Source organism: Callospermophilus lateralis, chromosome 7 (assembly GCF_048772815.1).
Source record: "Callospermophilus lateralis isolate mCalLat2 chromosome 7, mCalLat2.hap1, whole genome shotgun sequence".
NCBI classification, from domain to species: Eukaryota; Metazoa; Chordata; class Mammalia; order Rodentia; family Sciuridae; genus Callospermophilus; species Callospermophilus lateralis.
The window spans coordinates 125,361,612-125,385,723 of NC_135311.1; the positions used below are offsets into that span (position 1 = coordinate 125,361,612).

Sequence of the window (24,112 nt, forward strand, 5' to 3'; positions counted from 1 at the left end):
ACAGGTGGGTATCACACACAATAAGATGGTTAAAAGTGCTGTTAAGTAGGCCAGAAAAAGAAAACAGGGTAAGGAAGCAAAGACTGCTATTAATTTTTCATTTTTTGGTGCTGGGGATTGAACCCTGGGCCTCATGTATGCAAGGCAAATACTCTACCAACCCCCCTGCTATTAATATGAGATTGCTATTTTAAATAAGACGGACAGGGAAAACCTCATGACACTTTTTTTCCCCCCTCTGGAGGGGGAGGGTGCACAGTACTAGATTGGACCCAGGACCTTACATGTGCTAAGCACATGATCTAACGCTGAACTGTACTCCTAGTCTCCTAATATTTGAACAAATACCTGGAAGAAGACTTGAACCATGCAGTTATCTGGTAAAACAGTGCTCCTCACAGAAGGAACATAAAGTACAAAGACCTCAAGGTGGAAACAGCCCTGTTAATGGGGAAGAGAAGATAGTGTTGGAAAGGTAGTGGCCAGCTAGATAACTGAGGGCCTTATATGCCACTACTAGAATCTGGACTAGAGAAGCAATTGAATGAGTCTGTTCTGACTTTAATCCAGAAAAGACATGACTGTGTCTTGAACTATAGTAGTAGTGACTGGATTGAGGATTATTTTCTGAATTAGTGCTAACAGACTAGATGTGGAAATGAAGAGTTGAGGATTCTTTTTTTTTTTTTTTTGGCCAAGCAATGTAAAGTTGTTGGACTTGCCATTTACTGGAAAAACTGGGCTACTAGGGGGAGGATAGCATTTTAGCATGCAGATGTTCAAATTAGATTTCCAAGAGATACCAGAGCAGCTGAATACTTTAGCCTGGAGTCAGAGGAATGAGTCAGTCTGCAGATACAAGTGAGGCTGCCTATTTAAAACTATAAAAATATGGGGGGAAAAACATGGAGGCTACCTTCAGGTAACAGTTGTTAGCTAGGAGTGGTGGTGCACACCTCTAATCTCAGCGACTAGGAAGGCCAAGGCAGGAGGATCCCAAGTTCGAGGACAGCCTCAGCAATTTAGCCAGACCCTCAGAAACAGTGAGACCCTGTGACCCTGTCTCAGAAAGGATGGGGATATAACTTATTGGTAAAGTGCCCCTGGGTTAAATTCTCAGTACCAAAAACCCCAAACTGAAACAAAAAAACCCCAATAAATAGATTCTCTGCCAATTATTTTCTAAAATTTCTTTCCTTTAAATCCAAGAGGCCAACATACTTTTCATGCCCAAATATCCTCTTGCAGGCCTAATCATCTCAGAGTTGCCTGTGGGGGAAAAAAACAACAGGGTCCAGGATATCACCATTTCAGAAGAGAGAAAACAAAGGGAGGTTTGTGAACATAGGACTAACTTGTACTTCCAACACACAAAGATAAAGATTTTAAATAGTATGTAAACAATAAAAAGCCTCACAAAAGTCTTACCAAGATTTAATGTACATTTATTCTTAACACGTGGAACATATAGTATAAAGATTTCATACTGAATAAATGATATTCATTAAGCCAAAAAAGGAAAAAAAGGAGGAATTTACATCAAGTTTTAGCTACATTGTTGAAATACAAATATGCAGATTTTATCACTGAAAAAATCTCAATTGTGTTTCTTCATCAGGAATTTCAACTGAACCTAGAACTTTTTCACACCTCGATTAGAAAGAAAACAAAACAAAACAAAAACCCAGAAAAAAATAAACTATAAGTTGATTGGCTGCTGAGACAGCAAGGACTTTTTACAGAGACCTGTACAGCATCACACCAAGAGGGGCGATGTCTGGCAAGAGATTAAATAGCTGTGTCTCGCTTTGTGCAGGTCACCAACTTGTTAACTCGTCATACTATAAAGGGGTAGCTGGGAGAGGGACCAAACTGTGGGGATCCAAGGGTATGTGCAATGTACAACGTCATATATATACACACGTGGCAGCGCAGTCGCTGCAGCTAAAGGTTAAAACCAGTTCTAAGAGGTGATCTCAGGGTTATTCATACAATCAAGGAGGAGAGAAAGAGGTCAGGGTGTTGTAGGTTCACACATGATACTTTGGGGGAAAAGCCTTTTTTTTTTTCTCCTCAACGTTTAACTAAAAACATTTTTAAAAACTACAGCTTGCTGCTGACCCAGCGTCTTCTCTCGTTTCCATGTGAGACATTATTATTACAGTATGTTTACAGTATCAGGTGTACAGTACAGTACATGAAAGGGTCTACACTCTACTGCACAGGCCTCTCCAGTGAACAGGGTCTGCTCACAACTGCGAACTTCTCGGCTCCTGCGAGATTGTGAATGTACAACGATAAACCACACACAGTTCAGCAGTCACCTTTTTGTCCTTCAGAGTTTTTTTTTTTTTTTTTGTATTTTTTTCTTTCTTTCTTTTTTTTTTTTTTTACCATTAAAAACAGTTATGAAATGTGGCATCCCGTTGATGCAAGGACCGGGGAAGCCATTTTTAGTTTGTTTTTGTTTTTTTGTTTTTTTTTTCCCCAAACTCACTGTAAACAACAGTAACTTTGGTTAAAATAAAAAAGTCTTCTATGTAGGCAGAGCTTTGTCTTTTCAAATAGGGTGGGTCCTGAGGGGGAGTAAGATAAGGACAGGAACAGAAGGGCATGAGGAGTGGGGGGGTGGGGGAGGAAAGAGAAAACAGGAGAGACTTTTTTCCCAAGGGAGAAGCTGGACAGCACAGGGTAAACTGGATTCTGAGGTGGTTTTGCATAAATAAAGGGCAACAGTCAGTTTCTAAGTTCTCCACACACGCACACACACACGGGGGGGTGGGGGTGGGGGGGAGGTGTCCCACGGCTGTCATGACTGGCCAATCAAAAACAGTACATCACAAATGACTTGTGAAACCAATGAGTTCATCAATGGTGACACTGAGATGTCCAACAGCCGTGACTCATACAGAGTGAACTCAGAGTGGTTCTCGTCCACCTTGGCCAGGGCAAGCAGCGCGCGAGCAGCCCGCCGCATCATGTCCACACTAGTTGGCTCAAAGGGTGGATTCTGCATGTGGAGGAGGCTGGCCTGGCTCTGTTGGAATTGCGTGGCAGCAAGGCTGTCCTCGAGGAAGCCCAGGAGGTTGCCGATGCTGCCCTTCTGCACTGCAATGGCACGGGCTGCCAGGCTGTCCCCCTGCGCCAGGTTGGCCAGCAGTACCACGGCCATCTCCCGGCACACTGGGTTCTTTCGGTCACTGAGGAAGCGCACCATGGTGCTATACAACTTCTCCAGGCGGCTGAAGGGGGGTGTGGCCAGAATCAGGTCCACATTGTTGTCCTGGATGCTGAGTTTGCTGAGGGTTTCCAAGACCAGTCTCTGGGGGGAGAGGACGGCATTGGGGCCCAGGGTGGAGAAAGGGTCCTGGGCTTCAGCTGAAGGGCAAACTGCCCAGTGTAGGAGTCCATCCAGGACAGGCAGGCAAATGCTCTCGGGGTATGGGGAGAGGTCCAATTGCCCCGAGATGTTGGCGAGCGTGACCAAGGTATTTTCCCGGAGCATCTCCAAGCAGTCCCACCACCACTCCACTTTGTTGCAGCTCACCCCTTGGTCCTGTTCCTCCTCCTTCTCATAAGTTAGTGGTGCCTGCTTTCGTTCTGGGTGCTTGTGGTGCAACAGGATCAGCTTGCCCAGGATGAGCAGCAGCCCTGGGTGTTTAGACATCTCAAAATCATTGCCTGGCACAAATGACAGGCTTCGGATGGTATTGGAGACACAGACACAGCGCTTGGCAAGGGAATCCTGCCAATCCAGAAGGGTACACAGTGGGGTCTCATCCTTACTGTGGGGTTCATCCTCTAGGATCTTGATGTTCCGGTGGCTCTGTGCTGGGTTAATGCCAAATGGAAATTTGCTGCTTTCCTTGGTGGCTTCTGCACTTTTAGCTCCCTCCTCTGTCAACGTGCTAGATCGAGTAGACAACATGTCATCCATAGTGGCTGTGATCCGTTTTTCTGGAGGGCCATCAGGTGGGGGTCCCTCTTGTTCTGTCGTCCCTGGCATACCCTCTACTGTTATGACATGTTTCCGGGGGGCTGCTGGACAGGGCACAGGAGGCCGGGAAGGCAGCAGCTCTGTCTTGCTCTCAAAGTGGGTCTGGATATGCTCAGTGGTGTCCCCCCCACCAATCCGCCAGTGCAGCAGGCCACTGTCAAACTCCTGTACACGCCCAAGCTTATCTGAGCAGTCCACCACAAACGGGTCATTCTTCTGTACGATCTTTACTGGAAGCTTGTCAAACTTACTGATTAGCTTCTCCTCACAATTCTCTGGAGCTGGCTTGTCCTTGCCTAAAAAGGCCATCTCCTCATCATTTTCAACTGTCTCCTCTTCTTCTTCTTCCTCTAGTTTAGGACCTAGAGGTTCTTCTTCTTCTTCCCCCTCCATGGGAGCTGGACTAGACACCTTGCTGAATCTCCCAGGATCCAGAAGTGTTCTCTGTCCTGGGTCACCCACCTCATACTCCTTTAAAATGCCAAAGATCTCAATCAGGCATCGTCGGAAATATTCCACAAGGAGCTCCAGCAACCCTGGGAGCTGGAAAAGAAAGAGAAATATATTAAGGGAGAAAAGTGGCCTAAGAGAATTCCTGACATAAGAAATCTCCCAAGCTCTAACCAATCTCTCCCTTCCCTCTAGTCCGATACTTGCATCACTTGGAGAGGCAGTCACTCCTTTTCCCAAAGGCTTCTGCAAGCAAATCACTCATCTCTCTCTCTCTCTTTTTTTTTTTTTAATACCCGGAGCAAAGTTCTTCCTTCTGCCCAAATGTTGCATAAATATGCCCCAGGAGCACGTACAACCAGAAGAATGAGAAGTGATACTTCATTTATGTAGGATGTGTCAAACTGCATTCTACTGTCATGCCACCCCTCACCCATCAGGGCCACCCAACTCTCAGCCTTCTCATTCTCAACCAATCTGCTTTTCTCTTCAACAGGCCAGTTTCAAACCTCCTGGTCATTTGCCTTTATCCCTCTGGAACACTCTCTACATCCCACCACCAAGTGGAACGTAAGTCTAATAGTGGTGGGATGACTCCTTCCAAAATGAGCTAGGAGAAGGGAAGGCTGTGTGAAAGATGTTCACTTGCTCGTTTCCAAGCTTCCCAACACTATAGGAGACTCAACCTCCACGAGTCTTGTAGCACCAGTGGGACAAGGCTTCAGATCTCCAAACACTAGTTCAAGATGGTGCTAAAGAGACAGAAACTCCAACTTAGATCCCATATTGGCCATGTACCTTGAGAAGAATACACTAATCTCCAATCAGATTAATTTTTGGCTGACTCGTATAGCAGAATGAGTTTTAGAATTAGAAAGAATCTTCTAGGCATGAGGTCTGGCTTTTCCAGGAACTAAACTAGCTGTATGAAATGATGAAAATTCTTCACATTTACATGGTTGTTGTGTTGTTTTTCTTGGAGGGGGATGTTTAGGGGTGCTTTACCACTAAGCTACATATCCCTAGCCCTTTTATAAAATTTTGAGATAGGGCATTTGCTAAATTGCTGAGGCTGGCCTTGAACTTGTGATCCTTCTGCCTCAGCCTCCTTCCTTAGTCACTGGGATTTATAGGCATATGCCAATGAGTGGCACAGAATCTGTAATTCTTACCAATACCAAAAACTTTCTCCCCAATAAAATTCCCTTTGAAGTCAATCCTAAATGATGGCATCAACATGATACCTTTCACAAGTTGCTACTGTCCTCAATGTCCTGGGCTCATGCCCAGTTCCAAAAGAAGCAAAGTACAGATATGGAAATTATCAGAGAAACAAAGAAGACCATTTTGGTTGAGGATGGCTTCATTTCCAGTGTCACTTAGTATTATCTATGTCAAGAAGATTCCAGGCCCTTAAAATCTACCCCAGAATCTGTACTCACCTGACTGAGGTTGAAGGTCATAATGCTGTTGTCATCATATAGCAGGATGTTAATGGTGTCTAATGCCCACGTGCTCTCTGCCAGAAGCCCAGACTTGAGGGACATCATTACCCGCCATGCCTCCGGGGTTCCTGAAATAAACCTTTGTGTAGTCCAACCACCAAGCCCAGGTTGGCTGGAGGTAACACAAGAGATGCTCCATCAGTTAGGGTACTCTGAAAAACGTAGCTCTCTCTGGGAGATGACACACACCTGCCCCTCAAGGCTTTTAAGCTCTCTAGGACATCACTGCATGTCAGTGCCTTAAAAGAAAACCTGAAATCAAGTTATTTCTCATTTTCCAAAGCTTTTGGGCTCTATTTCAGGCAATACCGAACCAGATTTAATCATATTCAGAGTATCAGGATAGAGGGAACAATGAATAGGATGAAAAGGGGTAGATTAAACAACTCAATCAAGGAGGTCTCCTTACCAATGTCTTTCATTGTGAGCCGCCTTCTCTGCTTCAACACAGGCTGTGTAGCTTCAACAGAGCCAGGTGGGAAGGTGATATCCCGCCGAATCATGGGGGGCTGCACAGGGGCAGGTGCTATGTGGGAGGCAGGTACTGGAGGGCCTGCCTTCTGCATTTTCATCCCAGAGTGCAGGAATGGAGACTTGCTAGGAGAGGTACGGTTCTCCATTGGCCGGGGCAGGGGAGCGGGGCTGGATACCTGAGGAATGTGATTCTGCATGCTTGGTGGGGGCTGGTAGTTAGATGGAGGGGGCCTCGTCATGGTGGGCACAGGGGCAGAAGGACCATATGGAGGCTGGCGTGTGCCATGGGAAGGCCAAGGGCCTTCATGGTTGGCCCTCTGATCCGTGTGCAGCATTTCATCTGTTCGGTTCACACCATGATAAGCAGGACCCTGGGGGGCAGAGCCTGTGCTCTGCCTGTTGGCATAATTATAGGTCATGTCATTACGCCCCTGCCACATGGTGCCTTGCTGAGCAACTTCAGCTGATGCCTGTATGGGGCCGCCCATCATTTGCGGTGGCATGTTCTGCTGGGCACTGGAGCCAGGGGGTGCGGAGACTCGGTCTCGGCCAAACTGGAATGGAAATTGGTTCTGGGGGCCGCCTGCTGGTCGGCGCTCAGTAGCAGCAGTGGCAGTAGCAGGATAGGCATTGCCGTACTGGTTGTACACATCTTGCTGAGGGGAAGGCTGGGCAGCTTGTTGCTGGCTGGCAGACTGAGACTGGGCGGGGGGCAACTGCTGCTGTTGAGGCTGCCCCTGCCCAGTGCTATATGGCACGCTGTATATCTCTCCTTCATGCCGTTTGGCAGGAGGGCCGTATGTGCCATCCATTGGCCGCTTATAATTCTAAAACAGAGAAAAGAAGAGAGGAAGTAAATAATCTGCATTTAGGGACCCCAAACGACAGATGCCAAGATGGTTACAACCAGACACTTGCTTCTTCTACTTCTCTGGAAGAGAGAACACAGACACTAAGAGAACAAAGGAATCACCTTTATAAATTATCTTTTCAATTTTTTTTCTGAGAACAATCCTTATTATTCCTCTGTGGCTCTCCCTTACTCCAAGGAGAAAAATGTAAGACCTCAAAACTCAAATTAAGGTCTGTTTCTAGCCCTTTTGGAGAACTAGGGAGTCTGGATTGAACTCTGAACAGGAGCCCAAGGACTTGGCTCTTCTGACAGAATTGGCAAGCTGGGTGAGAGGAATGCCAGAGTACCCAAAATAAGCTTCTTAAGACTATCACAGACTTGACTAGGTTACTCACTGCTTTAAGGGGGTGGGGATCAGTACAATCCTAGTTACTCCCTCCTTACCTGCTGTTGCTGCTGATACATTGTGGTCTGCTGGCTGGGAAAGGGGCTACCGGAAGGGGTGCCTTGGGTGGAGAACTGATTGCCATAGGAATCATGTCTACAGGAGGGAAAGAAACAGAAGATTAGGATGGAGAATGGCAAAATCTAAACAGCAGTGGCACCGAGACCAAGTTTAACTCACCGTTGCTGCTGCTGCTGCTGCTGCTGCGGGGGGTAGCGGCTAGGAGAATACATCCCCGAGTCTGGGGTAGAAGGCATGAGATTGGGCTGGGGGGCCCCAGTGCCCATATTTCCCTCGGGTCCTATTCCAGGCTCCGTCCTAAACAAAATTAAAGTACCAATTAAAGTACAAAATTAAAGTACCACCAGAGCTGTGGGGTCCAAGAGGTGGGACAAGAGCAGGGGCTGTACTTACCTCACTCTGTCATAAGGACCTCCATAGGGGTAATGCTGCCGTGGTCCCATAGCCACATTTCCGAGTCCAGGGCCTGCAGCTCGGCTGTAGGGGTCACCCATACCGCCATTGGGGCCCTGCCCTGAGGACATGAAGGGATCACTCCCTGGAGCTGAAAGGAGAAAGGCAGGCAGTGAGCAAACTGGTAAGTCAGCAGGCCCAGCAATTTACATGTTGCCTGCTCAGGCCCTCTTCAGAGGTTGGGTCTGTTTTGTTATTCCTGACAGGTTCAAAACAGACCTAAAGAGGACCCAATAAGCAAAAGCAAATACTTGTTTAAAGGTGACAAGGTAAGATCAGGAGGTAAGAAAGGAAGTAGGAATGACAGAGTTATCTAGGTTAGGTGGTATATCTGGAGATGAAGTAAGGAAATGAGGATGGCTTGACAACAACCCCCAGCCACTCAAGACATCCCATTTCCCTGGCTCTATCTTCATGAGTACATGGTCAACAGCAATTGGTCACCTTTCCTCATGCTGCCATAAGGATCCTTATTTGGCTCATAGGACATGCGCCCCATCATGTCAGAGGTATTCATACTGGGCTGATACCCAGGGTTTGGAGTCATGGAATTCCGTTTCTGGAATGTGGGGTCACTTCCATCAGGAAAGGCATCCTGGATCCCGACTGAATTGCTCCTACTCCAAAGTGAGAAAAACAAAAGTAATTAAAACACAAATAGGCCAAATCCTCCATAAGACAAGACATACAGGAGTTATTGGCTGGTCAGGGAAAGGCTGGCCTTGGGCTATACAGGAGTTGCCATGTTTCTGGGGCCCCCTACATGTCTTGCCCCTGTTCCTGGCCTTACCTCATGCCTGGCAAGGGGGGGATCTGACTGTGTGGTGTGGATGCTGGAGTTGGTGGCTTCAGGTCTCCTCCTTCTGCCATGGAACTGCTGGTTGACTGAGGAGTCTGTGGCCCCTGCATAGACCCTGATCCCGCTGTGAACAGAGATGCAGGCTGAGAAGCTTGCTTGCCAGGAATGTTTCTCACAGAAACACATAAATGCCCCAGCAGTCAGTCGGTCTCTCTCTCTCTTTTTTTTTTGTGGTATTGGAGATTGAACCCAGTATCCTCACTCTACCAGTGCTAGGATTGAACCCAGCACTCTACCACTGAGCTACATTCCCACCTTAAGTATTTTGAGACATGGTCTTGCTAAATAACCCAGGCTGGCCTCAAAACTTGTAATCCTCCTGCCTGAGTCTCTAGAGTAGCTAGGTAAATTATAGGTGTGTGTCACTCCCCCTAGCTCAAGGGTCTCTTTTTGTAAAGGATTTCCCTAAGGCCTTTAAAGCCTGGATAACCCCTCTCACAGGAGATAATATGCAAAGCTAGTTCATAAAAGAGGGGAATGGATTTTGTACTGCTTGCTTTTAACATTTATAGTGATGTGGCTATGACATCACCATGCTGATCATTTCTTGAGTCACTGCTAGCTTCCCCAACTACTTCTCTTTACATTCCCAAGGGAACCTATTAAACAAAATACTAATGCTGGTGCACAAGAAGGTCCCAGTCAGGGTCCCCAAAATCCAGGGTTGGGAGGGACCACCTTGCACCCAACCTGTGGTGCAAGAGAGCTAAGGAATTTCTATTTTTTAGCACCAAGCACAATGTCATCCTCAGGTTCAAATGTTCCTCTAAGTTGATGAGCACATAACTACCAGTAATTAATGTTTCCATTAGTTACCATTCCCAGCAGCAGATATCCCACTGCTGAGGCCTCCCTGGATGATGAGTCATCTCAGGCGCTCATTATACCCTCAGAGGTCAACACCAGGGCACATATGTTTACACCTACCTTTTAGGGCCCTAGCCTTCTTCCCTCTCTGTGCTAGTTAGGCCCCAGCCACCTCTCAGAAAGGAGGGTGGGCAGAGGCACTCCCATCAGAAAATTCCATTCATATCCCTCCCCAGGCCCCTCCTTCCCATTCATTACCATCTCAGCTCCCTGGGGAATTCAGTTGAGTTACATTATAAGGCACTGACATCAGTGGGCCAAAGCTCCCAGATGGCCCAGCCTCACTATTATTTGTCAGTTCCTCCACTCTTCTCGTGTCCCTCCCACTTACTAGTTTACAAACATTTGGCAAGATGCCAGGTGAACAATGAAAATTAAAACTTAATGGCTGATGCAGTATATCTCCCAAGGGAATTGCTGTTGTCCACTCTTTAATCTGCCAACCTGTGATAGGGCAGAGCAAAGTAGAGCACACCTCCCTGGTACCTGCCCTGCTACGCTGGAGGTAGGTACCACTGAGCCAGGTGATAGGTACCACTGAGCCAGGGCAACAGGTCCTGGGCCTCGGTGGAGCTGCTCAGTCCATCCTTACCAGGAGAGGGGGGTTGAATCTTGGGCTGGGACTTCTTGGAATCAGCAGCTGCAAAGATGTCTGGGGGAGGATCTTCTCCCCGCTCAATCTTGCATTCAAAGGCATAGAGACATTGGATATACTGCTTTTTCAAGGAGCTGGCAGCACTGCTTGATGTGCCCACATTGAGGTTGGTTGCAAGTTCCCGCCATTTTTTGTTCTTGTTGACCTGTACAACCAATTAGAAAAGTTGGGGTACACCTTCCATCTGGTCATCCTGCCTACATGCCCCAAACCCAAATGGATTGCTGCAAGGTATTCCTCTCTTCTGGAATCATGAGTTCACTTTATCCTCAGCAAGCTCCACTGCAACAGAACTCAGAAAGTCTGATGTTTGCTGTATACAAGTGTACTGTGAAAACAGTGTGCAAAGCTTCTTTAGATCCAAATCCTACTTTTAAAATCAATTAATTTACTTACATATTTACCCTACCTACCTAATTACTTACTTACTTGATTGGTGATGCTGAGAATTGTACCCAGGGCCTTGCATAAGCTAGGCAAGTGCTCCACTACTATCCATATCCCCAAGCCCCAAATTCTATTTCAAATATACAAGAAAAACATTTTATAGAATGGAGACCCTTTTGTCAATGTCAATGACTACCTTATTTAACTCACTTTGTCAAACTGGGGGTTTTCACATCAGTGTGGGGGTCCCTGCAAATTTAACATTCTTATGCTGCTGCTCCCCTGTAAAATAGTAACATATAACTATAAACTCCTTTCCCCCACCAGCCACTGCCATGATTGTCCAGATGTTCAAGGCCTTTGTGACTTTTGTGTGTTTGTGTGTGTGTGTGTGTGTGTGTGTGTGTCTTCTTTTGTACCCTCTCAGTGGCCAGCCTACAGTTCTTTCTACTTTTTTCAGTCTCAGGGAACACTGAACAAGACCATTGACCAAATGCTCCCCACAATTAAGATTTTCTTCATTAGCTAGGCAGGTCTCATTTTTCATGTATCCACCACTTAGGAAGCCTGAACCCAAAGGGTTGGGAACACTGGCTTTCCAGTTCTGATTTACAAGGAAAATTTAATATGTTGTGATGCCTTTTGATCTGGTGTCTATGATACCAAAGGACAGAATTTAAGGAAGCACAGACAGGGACAAAGGGAGGTAAAGAAATACTTCCCGTAGTGGTGCTGTACCACATAAGCTGTCTTTAAAGTTGATGGCACTGGTGGGTGATACTTCAGATTTTCTCCCATATCCATGCCATCTCTGACCCAATCTATTAGAACAGCTCCTCCCCTCCACATAAACTCTGCTAATCTTTAGAAAAGTGCAGGACTCTTATAATTTGCCTTCTACAAACCAACTTATAAAAATAAAAGCACCCTCATTTTCGTGAATTCTTATTGTCTTTCAAATTCAGTTACATCACAGCATCTGAAAGGTTTTCATCGTTTTGCAAAGTGGAAGACAGGCCTAGGCTTAGGGATTCTCTCCATAGTTCATTGCAGGTTCAATGAGTTCAGATGCCCATCAATCAGAAGTATGCCAAAACTAACCCAATATGCCCCCTTTCCCTACAGGCAGGAGAAGCCTGACTGTGAGAACTCAGTATCAAAGAAATGAGCATGAATATACCCAGGGTCACCTCAAAGCCTTCTGTGGCTTTGCTTCCCATGACAATTATGGGGCAGTATGCGTGTGTCTTGTTTTGTTTTGTTTTCCTTTGTGGGGGAGGGAAATATAGCCTGAAGGGAGAAGGAATTCATAACTGACTGTTGGTTGGCTTCTTTCCAATCACTTTCTTTTCTGCTAGTGACAGCTGTTTTCCTCTTCTGGTTTAGAAGGTTTGGAATAAGTCCCTCCCTGCCACACCTTCCCTCTAAGCTTAGTCACAAACTCTGATCCAAGAGCAGGTTTCTGGTCTAGAGACTACAGACCACACAGAGAAGCAGTCTGCAAACACTGTGTGCTATCTGTTAGTGTGGCCTCACTTGTTTGCCTCTTAGACTGAGTCTAAAACTAAACTGTAAAGTATCAGGGAGTGGGGGCAAAACTCTGGGTGGCATCTGTTCAGAGGTTTTCAGCAAGGATTAAACCCATTCACTTAAGTCTCCCATACAAAGTAACTACACACATATTTTCCAGCACTTCACTTTACTTCTTCCCTTTATCAATTATTTCTATGAAGAACTCCTGAAATCACATCTCCATAAGGAAGTTTCCTGGATTGAGAGGGTTAACAAATTCTCTGGCTGCTCTTATAGTATCTTGCCAATCAATTCCTGTGGCAAAAACTTTGCTGAAAGCTTTATTATTTCTAACTTTTGTTTGACATTATACCCTTCAGAGTGGTTTACAGACCTTGAAATGGTCACATTTGTTCTGAGGAGTTAAGACAGAACTCAAAACTAGGCCTATCTCTCCAAACCCTATACTTGTTACTATGCCAAACTATCTCCATGGAATCAGAATATCTAAGAGTTTTATTTTTGTACTTTAGTGGGGCCCCCAGACTTATAACTCACACTACCAGGAAGGTCTCAGTCTACTGCATTTGCTTTATCTCCGGTAGCCTGTCTTCCTGGTCTGACAATAGTATATGACCTAGAGTAAGAGAGTGCTGTCCCCAAGGGATACACAGTATTATAGAAAGCCAATGAGTAACCTGATAGGGGCTTGGGGGAACAAGGGGAAGTCAACTCTTAGGCACTCACCTGAGTCAATCCACCAATCTCCTTCACAGACACATAGAGGCGATAGAGGTCCAGAGGTTTCCTACCCACAGCTGGCAGATTTGTCATGCCCATGGCCTTCTCCTCTGTGAAGGCCAGATAACGGTCCACCCACATCTTCCTCTCAGGCTCACCACCAAGCTCATACAACTTGGTGATCTTCTCATTAGTTGTAGTAGAAGAACTGGACTTCTGGAAGAAGCAGGTCAAAATTCATAGAATGAGTCAAATCCAAAGCCTATGTTAAAGGTCTGAGAAATCTTTTGATAAGGGAAATGGGTAAGCTTCTTGCTTTAGGTGGTCACTAATCCAGGTGCTGCCTTTATAAGATTGCAGGATCAAAAGGAAGCAAGATTGAAGGGTCAAAAGGAAGCCAGAGTTTCTTACCATAAAAAAAAGAAGCTAATACTAACTATATGGTACATACTGAGAGCTGCCTTTACTTATCTGGTATTATAACTTCTCTCCTTTTTTTTTTTTTTTTGGAAGGGGGGTGGTATCAGGGATTGAATCCAAAGGTACCTTAACCACTAAGCCACATCTCAAGCTCCCAGCTCTTTCATTTTTTAAAAATTTGGACACAGAGTCTCACTAAGTTATAATCCTCCTGCCTTAGCCTCCTGAGTCACTGGGATTATATAAAATGACCACATCTGGCACTTCCCTCCATTTTTAAAGATAAAGAACCAGACCCCAGGAGGCAACACCTAGGATCTTACAATTTTTAATTGGCAGTGAAGTTTCAAACGCTTGACACTGACACCTGACACTGAAGTCACTACTATCCCCACACTACTTCCCAGAAGTCAGGACATACTTAATATTGTTTTACTTGAGAAACTCAAAACATGATTTTGAAACAATGGGGTAGACTAAGATGAAAACAATCTCTTCCTCCTCTCAAAAAAGGATGGATCTCCCACCTGATTGAAAATAGTTTTGCCTGTCTAAGACAAGATAGTGGCCCAAAGGACTGGAAGCCAGAGGTGAAAAATCACAGGACATTGCAGACATGATTTTTATTTTCCCTATTTATATGGATAAGAAGATACCAGGGTTGCCATATAGCCTAACAGAGAGCATACACAGGACCAACCTATGGAAGCCCAAGGACTCAATACCCTTGCCATTTCCCCCTTTATATAACATAGGCACCAACCCTTCTTACTGCTAAGGTCCAGGAAGAGAAGGGCAACTAGTTACCCAGAGCACACATCATCTATCAGTGCTAGAATACAGGAAGCAGTTTCACAGAAGTACCAAACAGCACGGAGAATGCTATGCTGTAGGGTGTAGCATTTCCTCCATGACATGCAGCTGTGAGAATATGTTGTTTACATTTGGATTCCTTAGGATAACTCAAACCTAATTCAAATGAACTATTATTTTGAAACCCTTTATGATAAGAGGAGGATAAGCATTTTCAGACTCGATGGAGTCATAAAAGGTTAAAATCATGTTACTATCTTCTTCCTATCACTGAAAAGGTTAGGATCCAAAGTTGAGAGGAGTCAAGACAAAATCATTACCTTGGATTTAGATTCTGTCTTGGGTGTCCCATCTGCCTTATTGTTCATTTTGGTAGCTGGAGTTAACTTGACGTCCCCAAGACCCATCATCTCTGGGCTGGCTGCCATCCCTGTAAAAGAGAATAAAATTTAAGTCAACAGGTTTAGCAGTAACTAGCAGATCACTCTTGAACAAATCCTCGAGGTGAGCAAGGATCCTGGTCTGACAATAGTATATGACCTAGAGTAAGAGTGCTATCCCCAAGGGATACACAGTATTATAGAAAGCCAATGAACTTACCTGCTGAATTGTTGGCCATGGTTCCCCCCATGGGATATGGGGGTCCCTGAGGGTTGATCATGCCAGCCATACTATTAATTCCTTGTCCATAGGGAGGTCCAGTTCCCATCATGCCCCCTTGACTCATATTGGGATAGCCTGGTGGCCTGAGAAAGAAAATGAAAAGCAAAAAGTTTATGGTTCCCTCAAACCAGAAACAGGAAACATCTAGATACCCTTATCTTCTAGTTCTTTCAAAAGGTTCTAAGAGTGTTCTAAGAGGGTCTGAACTCTATATAGCAAAAACTAGCTCAATTCTGGGGCTGGGGTTGTGGCTCAGTGGTACAAAGCACTAGGCACTAGGTTTGATCCACAGGCACAACACAAATAAATTAATTAAAAAAATAAATAAAGGTATTGTGTCCATCTACAACTAAAAAAATATTCAAAAGAAAAACTAGCTCAATTTTAAGTGGTACACTCCTTGAATAGTAGTGTTCTACTGTGTCTTGAAAGAACTGCCTTCCTCTAAGTCACCTCCAAAGTTAAGCTATATTTCCATTTCAGGGCCCTCTCTATGGCAAAAGGCCCAGATTAAATGCTTAATTCCACTACTTTTTCTCATACCGAACCCCAATCAGAAGTACTCCTCAGCATAGCACTTGGAAGTGGACTTGTAATCTTTCTTTGAGATGGGTTCCCGCTATGTTGCCCAGGTTGATTTAAAAAAATATAGGTTCAAATGATCCTCCTGCCTCAGCTTCCTGAGTAGCTTAACCACCGAGTCATTCTGGCCCTTTTTATGATTTATCTTGAGACAGGGTCTCAACACAGTTGCTTAGGACCTTGCTAAATTGCTGAGGCTGGCTTTGAACTTATGATATAACCTCCTAAGTCACTGGAATTACAGGTGTGCAGCACCATACCCAGCTACATTCCTTATTTATTTTGTGGTGCTGGCGATTGAATTCAGGGTCTCATGCATGCCAGGTAAGCACTCTACCACTGAATCACACCACCAGTCTCTGCCCGCATTTTTATTTTGAGAAAAGGTCTCACCTAAGGTACCCAGGGTAGCTCTGAACTTGTAATCCCTCTACCTCAGTCTCCTGAGTAGCTGTGATTATAGGTATGTGCCACCCTGCCCGGCTTTTGTAAGTTATTTACATAGGATACTTGGTCATATGAAACTTGATACCAACCTATGATGCTTAACAATCAATACTTTGTAAATAAGCAGCTTTCTAAAAAGCTCAAGAAAATTATATTTATTAGTTATACGTAAATACATATATATATAATATGTATTATACAACATTCTTTTTTAGGCCCAGAGCATCTCAATGACCCAAATGGCTTTGCAACATATTTCCTTGCACTTGCACCCCCTTTACTTCCCAGGCCTTACCTGTTTTGGATAGAGTTGGCAGCAACATGCATGGCGACAGCAGATTCTTGAGTTTTCCGGTTCATGCCCCCTGGTGGGGGACACATCCCTGACCCAACCTGAGGTGGCATATTGGCCATATTTGGGCCATAAGGCCTGTTGCCCATGGAGGCATGACTCATTCTCCCTGGAGGAAGTGTGCCATAAGGTGGGATGCCTGGTTGCCCATGCATCTGACCTCCAGCACCCATGGGGTTCATGCTTCCAGCCATGCCTGCACTGGGATAGTTGGCATTGGGCAAGGCATTGTAGTTTGGCTGCCTGGGGTAGCCTCCTGGGAGGAAAGGGAGAGAAGATACAAGACTTGGTTAGTGACTCATCAGGAACTCACTAATCTCAACTCCCAAACTCTATAAACTATGAGAATCATTCAATATTTTGGTCAGGAATGAGATCAACTTCATGGTAGCCTTAACCCCCATGGAAAAAAAGTAAAGGGAAAGCTAGATGCATGTAAAGGCAGGCCTCAGTTGTTCCACATCCCTCTCCTTGCTCATCCACAAAGCTGAGGTTTGAAGCATGACCCTATACATGCTAGGAAAGAGCTCTACCTCTGAGCCACACTCCAAGTTCATCTCTTCATCTTAAAGACAGACAGCGTCTCAAAATTTAAAATAAAAGGGCTGGGGCATAGCTCAGTGGTAGAACTCTCTTGGGTTCAATCCTAGTACTGAGGGGAGGAGGATTGGGGAAGCAAAAATGACTTTGCTACCATACTATCTGGGGCCCTTCAACTCTCAGGAGAAATTCTTTCCTTTCTACACACTCATCTGACTTCCTAGCCCATGTTATGTGTGAGATATTCAGCTTTGGATCTACCTAGGTCTGATGTAAAGGAAAAAAATCAACTAAGACTTATTCACTAAAAATCAAAAACAACCCAAAAAATCCCACACTATACTAACCAATAACTACCCTCTTTAAGTATCTGTGCTCAGCTCTCGGCTAAACACTTGAACTACAATTTATAGATAAAACAGGCTCACAGAAATTCAAAGACTTGAGTTAAGTAAAGAGAGAACTCTGTCTTACTAAGAACTCTGATTAAGCTGGGTAGATATATAAGAGTAGAACTGTCCTTTGCCCTATATCAGAGAAGAAACTATTTTCTCTTCTCATCTCTACCTACTCCTAACTGGGTAGTATACTCACCTTGTGGGCCATACTGACCCCCTTGGGGACCATAGCTCCCCATGGAATTTTGCTGGTAGGAACCCATGCCTGTGTGCATCTGTCCTCCAGAAGGCTGACGCGGAGATAAGGCCGAGCCGGGCTGGGGGGAACTGTACTGGGGCATCTGGGGGTTCCTCTGCATATAACCTAATTGTGAGTAGAGTCCATAGAGTTATTTGCTCAGTATAGTGGGAACAAATGCTCTCTTCTGATCCTGGGATTTTATCAGCTACATTTCCGTTTGTACCTATTTGCACAGAGTCTCTACGAAGTAGCACACCATTAACAGAAGGCATGCCAAATGTTCGAACTAAATGGATGCTTGAAAAGACACACAGTGACAAAAAACAAAATGGCAAATGGTTTAATGGGTGAAGACTTACTGCTGAGTCTTCAGCAACTGCTGACCAAATTAGACACTGTGTAGGGAAAATGTATCAAAAAACACAGATAATGGGACTGGGGTTGTGGCTCAGTGGAAGAGCACTCGCCTAGCACAGGTGAGGCACTGGATTCCATCCTCAGTACCACATAAAATAAATAAATAAAAATAAAGGCACTGTATCCTCCTACAATTAAAAAAAAAAAGAAAAAAGAAAAGACTACTGGGAAATGCAACTCTACAGCCATCAGTATAGCCAAACTGATGATAACTTCAAATCTGTTGATGGATTTAACCTAAGCTTCATGGACATATAATTCTCCAAAAGCTACTGCATAATATTCAAATGTCTGCTTTAGCCCTCCATCCCTACACCAAAGTCCCAGACTCTCACCTCGATCTTGGGCAATGCTTGATTGGTTCATGGAAGGATGTATGATGCTGTCTGACTGGCCACTGGGTGGCCGAGGTGGCATCTGGTTGCCTGCTCCAGAAATAGAAAGAAGTAAGCAAATCATGGCTAAGCCTGAGAATTCTAGCTAGGGGGTCAATTTATTAGAGCTGGAAACAACTCCTGGACAGCCAAGCACCTGCCACTATTAAACATACAGAGATATCCAGCCAAGGGGTTTCCACTTCCCTTCTCCAAACACTATGGGGAAACTATGCAGACATAAACCAGGGCTCCCTAATACCACCGGGACCAGTCACCTTTCCCTCTTCACAAAGGTCAGTATTTGAGGGTACCTGGCACTGCAGCAGGCGAGAGTGGTCCTGAGCGAGACTGAGCAACACTGGCAGGAGAGCCAACAGGGGACGGGGAGGGGCCTCGGATGCCAGGTAGGTGAGGGGAGGTATGAGGAGAGAAAGGAGACTGAGCTGGATTACTCTGCTCTCCTTGGCTGCTGGAAATCCCTGATGTGCTCACTCCAGGACTCAGAGCTCCTTCTGTCCCCATGGGGAGATCATCTATTGAACCAGAGAGATCCTGAAACATACATAAGAACACAGATCACTCTTTTAACAATTCTATTACATGCTGAGAATTTTCCTTAAATAACCAAGAGCAAACATACATTATTTAGTTATGATACTATAGCTTATATGTGGCAAACTTTGTTGAGAACCAGGTACAAAATATTTTAGATTCTGTGGGCCATACTGTCTGTCAAAACTACTCAATTCTGCCATTGCATTGGAAAAGTAGCCATGAACAATATGTTAAAAAATGGATGTGGCTGTGTTACAGTAAAACATTTTTTAAAAACCAGGTAACTGTTTCACAAATGGCAGTTTGTTGACCCCTGTTCCATCTTCCCTAGAGTTAGTGGAGACTTAGTACTTTCATCTTCATTCTGAGTCCTTAACTTCTATGGTCACAAGAAAGCAGCTAAGGGGGCTGGAATGTGGCTCAAGTGGTAGCACGCTCGCCTGGCATGCGTGCGGCCCGGGTTCGATCCTCAGCACCACACACAAACAAAGATGTTTTGTCCGCCGACTAAAAAATAAAAAATAAATAAAAATAAAAAAGGCACCCCTGGGTTCAATTCCCTCCCTGCAAAAAAAAAAAAAAAAAAAAGAAAAAGAAAAAAGAAAGAAAGCAGCTAAGAATTTTAACAAGTCTGAGCATGGTGGCACATGCCTGTAATCCTGGTGGCTAGGGAGGCTGAGGCAAGAGGATTGAGAGCTCAAAGTCAGCTTCAGCAAATTACTGAGGGCCTAAGCAACTTATCAAGACGCGGTCTCTAAATAAAAAAATTTTAAAAAGGCTGAGGATGTGGCTCAGTTGTTGAGTGCTCTCAGTTTAATCCCTGGTAAACCCCCTGCTCCCCACCCCCAGAAAAAGGAAAGAAAGCAGCTATGTGTTGCACACAATGGGAGGGTAAGGCAGGAGAATCGCAAGTTCAAGGGCAGCCTCAGCAACTTAGTGAGACCCTGTCTCAAAAATAAAAAAATAAAAAAGGATAGTGGTAAAGTGCTCCTGAGTTCAATCTCTAGTACCAAAAATAAAAGAAGAAAGCAGCTACTTCAGTGTGATGTTAGCTCTCCTCCAATGGGGAAACTACAAAATGCTGCCAGGATGGCACAAGGAGCTAAGAGAGAGAATTTTAACAAGTCTGGGCAACATTTACAGATCCTCTCTCTCTCAAGATTGCACTAACCTCCATTTACAAAGAAACTCCCTTCAACTCACCATACTTTGCAACATAAGGGGTAAGAGGTGAGAAAGGGATACATTTGCATGCAAAAGACAATTTCTTAACTGCCAAGGTTGGGACTATATGCCTAACACCTGGGATGAAAAAATGTTTGTCAACTAACTCAGATTTTCTTCCAGCTGAAAGTTTTTCAATGAAGAAGTTGGTGTTTATTTGAGGGGTTTGCTTATCTTGCATTAATCAGTAAAGAGTTCATTCTGGGTCAAGAACCCAAGATTAGCAATCAAAAGCTCAATATGAAAATATTCGGCCAAGGAATGTACTTCTCTACACCCCCTGCCCTCTGTTCATTCTCAAGCAACACCACTTAAGGTGTAGGACAAAGTGTACACTGAAGAAAAGGATGAAAACCCTGTACATTTAAGAAAAGAGTTAAAGAGTCACATCTGAAGGAGATCCAAGTTGGCCTAATTTGAGTCTATTCCTACCTACATAAATGAGCTTGCCTTGGAAATATCAGTTGAAGTGAATCGACCTATCATTGGATTTTAGAGGACCTAATTTCTTAGGCTTTCCTTCAAGCTTTCAAGATATTCTGACCTTCCACAAATCATTTGACTACTTAGCTAGGCTGGGAACATCTCGATTGAGTTCTATGCCAAGAAAGCTTGCTCTGAAGGCAAGGTAGGTACCTGGATGTACACTTCTGTCTGTGTTCAGCTTTCATTTTTAGCTAAGGAGTCAGAAAATGCTAGTATTTTTGTTGATAAGCAGTAGACCGGCTGTACCACAGAATACTTTAAAAATGTGATTAACCTGGGTGCAGTGGTACAGGCCTGTAATACCAGCTACTCGGAAAGCTCAGGTAGGAGGAGCCCAATTCAAGGTCAGACTGAGCAATTTAGTGATTTCCTGTCTCAAAATGACAAATAGAAAAGGGATGGGATGTCACTAGTGGTAGAGCACTTTCCTAGTATGCTTGAGGAGCTGGGTTCAATCCCTAGTAACACCCCCCACCCCAAACAAACAAACAAAAAAAAAGAATTCCAGTGTAGAAGGGAATTTAAGAGGCCAATCTCCAGGCAACACCAAAGACCTCTTCCCTCTCAAAAGGACTAAAGCATGGGCAGTGATAAACATCTCTGAATTCATCCTAAGAGAAAATGGTTCATTCCATCCTCATTTTGAGAGCTAAGTTATATGAGAGACACCTGGCTTCTGAGACAAGGAGAATAAATGCAAGAAGACAAGAGAAGCCAGTTGTATAGGCCAGAAATGGCCTCAAAGGCACTCGTTAGACCCTAATGTTTAATAAAATCCATGGCCCAATGCCCTCTTTTGGGGAGCATTAGATTTTCTCATGTACTCCTTTCTAGTCTCTGTTCCTTAGTAAGTTGCCAGCTTGTGGCAAAAAGAGCTACAGGCTTACAGGAAAAAGAAATTGGTGTATTTTGGAACAGAATGGGAATTCAGAGTCCATCCATAAGACAAGCAAGAACCTGGCTCTGAAAATTAAGTGTTTTGTTCTGAACATTTTTGTCTGTGTACAAGTAAAACATAAAGTCAAAGTCTCACTTAACTGTCTTTTTTGCTATCCTCTGAGGATGAACCCCTGTGCAATTTGGTTTATGTTCTCAGAGACCTTGAACTGAGAAAACAAAGCAAACAGAGAAAAAAAAGAAAAACCCACACCAAAAACTCATCAGCCATGCTACATAGTCAGGGCAAGGACTAAGAAGATTGCTTTAGTCACACTTTTGTGAAAAAGCCAGGGTCACCACATCTGCAAGGAATGCTTCATTAAGCTGAGGGATTCTAAGAGCCTAAAGAAAATCCTTTGTAGCGCATGGGGCTAGGTCCCAGGACCTGTGGCTGGCAAAGAAAGTGACAGTCATACAGACGCCCTCTGAAGAAAGGTATCAGTTTTGGTAAAGTGCTTGAACTCCTTGGAGAAAAAATGCTAAACAAACCACTGCCAACAATAGCCCCAAGTGGGCTGGGGTGTCTGGGCACAGACCACTACTCAGGAAGAGAACAACATTAATCTTCTCTCTCCGATTTGGTTTTGGGGCCAATCTCTCAAACTGTCATATATTTTCATCAGATGACAAATGGTCAGCATGAGGACTGTGGTTTGAAATAATTTAAGAATAGAATGTTGTTATAGGAAGAGGCAACTCAAACTATTCTCCATAGGCACACACCACTGGACCATCTACTATGTGCCAGGCCTTTTGTGGAATTACTTAATTTCCTACAATTTTTGCTTATAGATACTACCACCATCACCATTTTGAAGATGAGGAAGACTTTTGACAAAAGATTGGGTTGTAACCCAAATCATCCAAAAAGTAAGTGGCAGTGCAAATCCAAGTCTGTTGGACCCCAAAGCCTGGACTCGTTTTCCCTCTCTCCCCCTCCATTTGCTCTGATACTATATGAACTAAGGAAAAAGCACCACACCCTTGAGTTAGGATACTAAGTCCACCTATGACACATTTTAGTTGTAACCTTGGGCAGGCTGGCAATAAGCTGGGACTTTGGTTTTCTCATGATACAAAGAAAGGGAGAGGGCTGGACAAATCTAGTCTGTAACACTCTGGGACATGTGAAAATGCACTAGTACCATATGGTCAGGGCCAAGCGACCAGCACCAATACTCTGGAATAAGAGATTTAACATACAAGCAGTATAAGAACCTATCAGTCCCAGGGGTTAATCCCAGTAAATATTTTTGTTGGACCATGAGAGGAAGTGGTAAAGGCAGAAACTCCAAAAGATGTCTCATCCTCTCTCTTCCACACGAACAGATATGCTCTGAACTCCATATCCTTTAATTGCACAGGACACACCTCTGTTTTCTACCCTACAAAAAGCCAGTTTTTCAGGTCTTTTGTTCCACAAAAAGCCAGATGTCTGGTTGTTGAGTCAGACCTCACTGTGCCTAACAAGTTCAATTTTCTACAACATACTTTTACAGAACAAGCTTAATCAATCCAAGCCCCTATTCTCCCTGGCAGGTCCTGCCTTTAGCATTTCAGGACTCCAGGTTCTTAGCTCTCTGTGAAAAGAGTTCACCTAAATCACCAAGAGAACTGTAGCAATACCCCTTTAGTGGAAAGCCCTCTTTTCCGGGGTTTGCTCTTCTTCAAGTATGATCCTGCTGAGAGACAGGAGGTGGGGATCAGCCCACTCAGTGCCCTGCCAGTTCCAAGGAAGCAGGAGGGCCAGGAGAATTTCCTCACGTGTTTCATGCATTTTACTGCTCATCTACCATGCAGATCAAAAGCGCTGGAGCAGGTCCAACTATTTCACACAGAATCTCACACTCCAGGCTGGCTACAGACCCGAAAGCCTTCATTTCTTCACTTGAAATACTGCCCAATGTTATTTTGGGATGTGACCTGATAGAGGAAGCCCATAGGGACTCCATGACGATAACTGTTCCAGCTGTGATTGGTTGCCCAGCCCCAGCGAATGCCAGCATGGGTTTGTCAGGCTCTGCTGACAAACAGAACTCAGCAGCTAACACCTTCTCTTCACACCACAACAAAACCATGCCTGAAATCACAGTCCATACCTCATTTGGGGGGTGGGGGAGGGTGTGTGCTATTGCTCTCACAGGAAGAATCACAAGCTCTAACATGAACGGCTGCCTGGTAAAGCATATTTTCAAGCAGGAAGATACTAGATCAGGATTAGAGGAAGGGGGGCTTAAATGATATCCCAATAGAGCCACATGGGGATGACATCAGTTCATTTTTCTGAGCACAGTAAACAATGTCAGGCAAGTCGAAAGAATAGGCTCACAGCAAGCTGATATTCAATTTCCCCATAAATTTGGCTGAATCCTTGAGGAACTCCTGGATGGAGTTCTTATACCCAGTTAGTTATGAAGAACTTTTGCCTAGTTGTGCTCA

At 44.6% G+C, this 24,112-nt stretch overlaps 1 protein-coding gene across 2 annotated transcripts in view; it reads right to left on the reverse strand.

The window, feature by feature from the left end:
• Window positions 1–1,422: 1,422 nt before the first annotated feature.
• Window positions 1,423–24,112, reverse strand: part of Arid1a (AT-rich interaction domain 1A) — a 77,404-nt gene continuing 54,714 nt past the window's right edge. Inside the window, exons 5-20 of one of the 2 annotated variants that reach the window (XM_076860995.2) lie at window positions 18,781–19,021; window positions 18,428–18,517; window positions 17,631–17,798; window positions 16,440–16,752; window positions 15,053–15,198; window positions 14,773–14,882; window positions 13,226–13,435; window positions 10,517–10,724; window positions 8,989–9,121; window positions 8,643–8,815; window positions 8,139–8,289; window positions 7,905–8,042; window positions 7,724–7,820; window positions 6,362–7,253; window positions 5,890–6,020; window positions 1,423–4,540 (exon numbers count right to left, since the gene is read on the reverse strand). In XM_076860995.2, the coding sequence (XP_076717110.1) occupies window positions 2,810–4,540; window positions 5,890–6,020; window positions 6,362–7,253; window positions 7,724–7,820; window positions 7,905–8,042; window positions 8,139–8,289; window positions 8,643–8,815; window positions 8,989–9,121; window positions 10,517–10,724; window positions 13,226–13,435; window positions 14,773–14,882; window positions 15,053–15,198; window positions 16,440–16,752; window positions 17,631–17,798; window positions 18,428–18,517; window positions 18,781–19,021 (4,932 nt within the window). In that variant the 3' untranslated portion in view covers window positions 1,423–2,809. Of the gene's footprint in view, window positions 4,541–5,889; window positions 6,021–6,361; window positions 7,254–7,723; window positions 7,821–7,904; window positions 8,043–8,138; window positions 8,290–8,642; window positions 8,819–8,988; window positions 9,122–10,516; window positions 10,725–13,225; window positions 13,436–14,772; window positions 14,883–15,052; window positions 15,199–16,439; window positions 16,753–17,630; window positions 17,799–18,427; window positions 18,518–18,780; window positions 19,022–24,112 lie in introns of both variants that reach the window. The other variant, XM_076860993.2, reaches the window with a different exon arrangement.